The 1,961-nt window shown below is 36.9% G+C and overlaps 1 protein-coding gene across 3 annotated transcripts in view; it reads right to left on the bottom strand.

The window, feature by feature from the left end:
* The window catches only part of KIF6 (kinesin family member 6), a 518,996-nt gene that overhangs the window by 120,275 nt on the left and 396,760 nt on the right, over positions 1-1,961 (bottom strand). For all 3 annotated transcript variants that reach the window (XM_019527228.1, XM_019527227.1, XM_019527229.1), the window contains one exon: positions 847-902. In XM_019527228.1, coding sequence (XP_019382773.1) covers positions 847-902 — 56 coding nt within the window. The remainder of the gene's footprint in view (positions 1-846; positions 903-1,961) is intronic.

Below are 1,961 nucleotides of genomic sequence, written 5' to 3'. Positions count from 1 at the left end.
AATGCTTAGAAATGGATTCCTTGAGGATCTGCTCTATGATTTTTCGAGGGACTGAGGTGAGGGGATTCATAACATACTTTCCCTAAAAATAATATATAGATTCCACACATTCCTTACAGTTCTAGTAAACAGGTAAAAAAGGAAGGTAGGATTTGATCCTATCTGGTGTAATAGCATAAAGGAAATAAAGGACAGGTATATTTCTGACAATACCACATTGCCAGCATCATAGTCATTCTGCACTCCTATTGGCTTTTAGGATGATTGCCTTTACTTTTTGGTAAAAAGCCTACCATTGCCATTATCATTTTCTTTACTCAATTTCAAATGCCTTGCTAAATGCCTGTGATGAAGCCATGCTCCCAACCATCAAATTTCTGGACCCAATGGGAGCCCTGCGAGTAGGAGGACACAACTCTAAAGGCCAGATCTAGCATGTGGGCTGCAGTTTCAGCACCACTGGTATAAATAAACAGGTAAATACAATCCATCATCAGAGAGTCTGCAATCTAAACTACACATACATTTGGATTTGTTCTTCATGAAATTCTGAATCTTAAATGCTAACACCCTGTAAAGATGACTAAAGTCTTCTTTAAGATAAGTGATGTCCATCATAATCATGATCATAATCTGCAAATTACACAATCTGTCCAACAGAAACCTAGGATTTCTGATTATGGAATTTTTAATAATCAAAGTTGTTACTTAAAATTATCACATTCATTGACGATAGGTCGAAAACTCATCTAAAAGTTACTTACATTGTGTTTCAGCTCCCCAGATCATTTTGAATTCATACTAATTCTATATACATATAAGGAAGTTAAAAAAAAGTCCACTTACTTATTTTATTTCTTACTTCATTTACTTTTTCTCCCAGGGATTTTGCTTCAGCAAACCTACAAAATGACAGGTGAAGTCACTCAAAGGTCCTATTAGTAGAGCTATTTGTTAATAATAAATTACTGAATGAATACAGATTGCTTTCTGTTTGCAAACACATGCTGGTTATTGTGAACATTTGTCATTTGAATGTTTTTAAATGAGTTCTACTTACAACAAAATTGTTTTTAATCAGGAAGGCAATTTTGATTAAATCAAAATATTGTGTGAGAACATACTGATTTCAACAACGCGTTTTTATTACAGACATTATGTTTTTATTACAAACAATGCAACCTCCCCACCAACTTTACTTATTCTTTACATTCATTTAGACTTTGGCATTACATTAATTCAGTGGTGGCCAACCTTCTAGCCCTGCAGGCCAAATACATGGTGCAGGATTGTTCTGTGGGCTGAATCCCTTGTGGGTTTGGCACATGGGATCAGTCCTTGAGTGCAATCCTGCACACCGAATCTGGCTGACCACAAGCTAGTGCAATCTAGCACACAGGGCCATGTCTCTCCACAGGTCTGGAAATTTGGCAGCACAGAAGTGGCAATTAATGCTACCACTGCTCGCTGCCACATGATTTTGTATCAATAATGAGCTCTGCGTGCTGGATGCCATGGCTCTGCAGGCTGGATCTGGCCCACAGGCCAATTAGTTGAAAACCACTGCATTAATTTTAATTCCATATATTTCATACACTATTTTAATATAATAGGAAAGTTGAAACAAAACATACTTTGCTTTACTTTAACTAAACATAGCATTGGATGGTTTGGAAATTTTTGTTTCATGTGAAATTTTAAAATGTCAGGGTTTTATTTCTATTTTGGAAAGTCAAAATGTCATTTTTCCACAGAACGGAAATTTCAGTTTCCTGTTTGCTCTATTTGTAAACATTCCCTGACTAGTTTAGATGAACAAAATTCAGACTTTGAGCAGTCTGAAAATTCATAGATTCAAAGACTGTAAGTATGGAAGGGACCACGGAATATCATTGGGCCCAGCCCCCTTTACCAAGCAGGAGAGATAACTGGGGGTCAGGTGACCCCAGCAAGGTGACTGT

Source organism: Gavialis gangeticus, unplaced genomic scaffold (assembly GCF_001723915.1).
Source record: "Gavialis gangeticus isolate Ggan-Ray unplaced genomic scaffold, GavGan_comp1, whole genome shotgun sequence".
NCBI lineage: Eukaryota > Metazoa > Chordata > Crocodylia > Gavialidae > Gavialis > Gavialis gangeticus.
The sequence above is the reverse complement of the archived record's forward strand: the minus strand, read 5'-3'. Positions and strand labels throughout refer to the sequence as shown.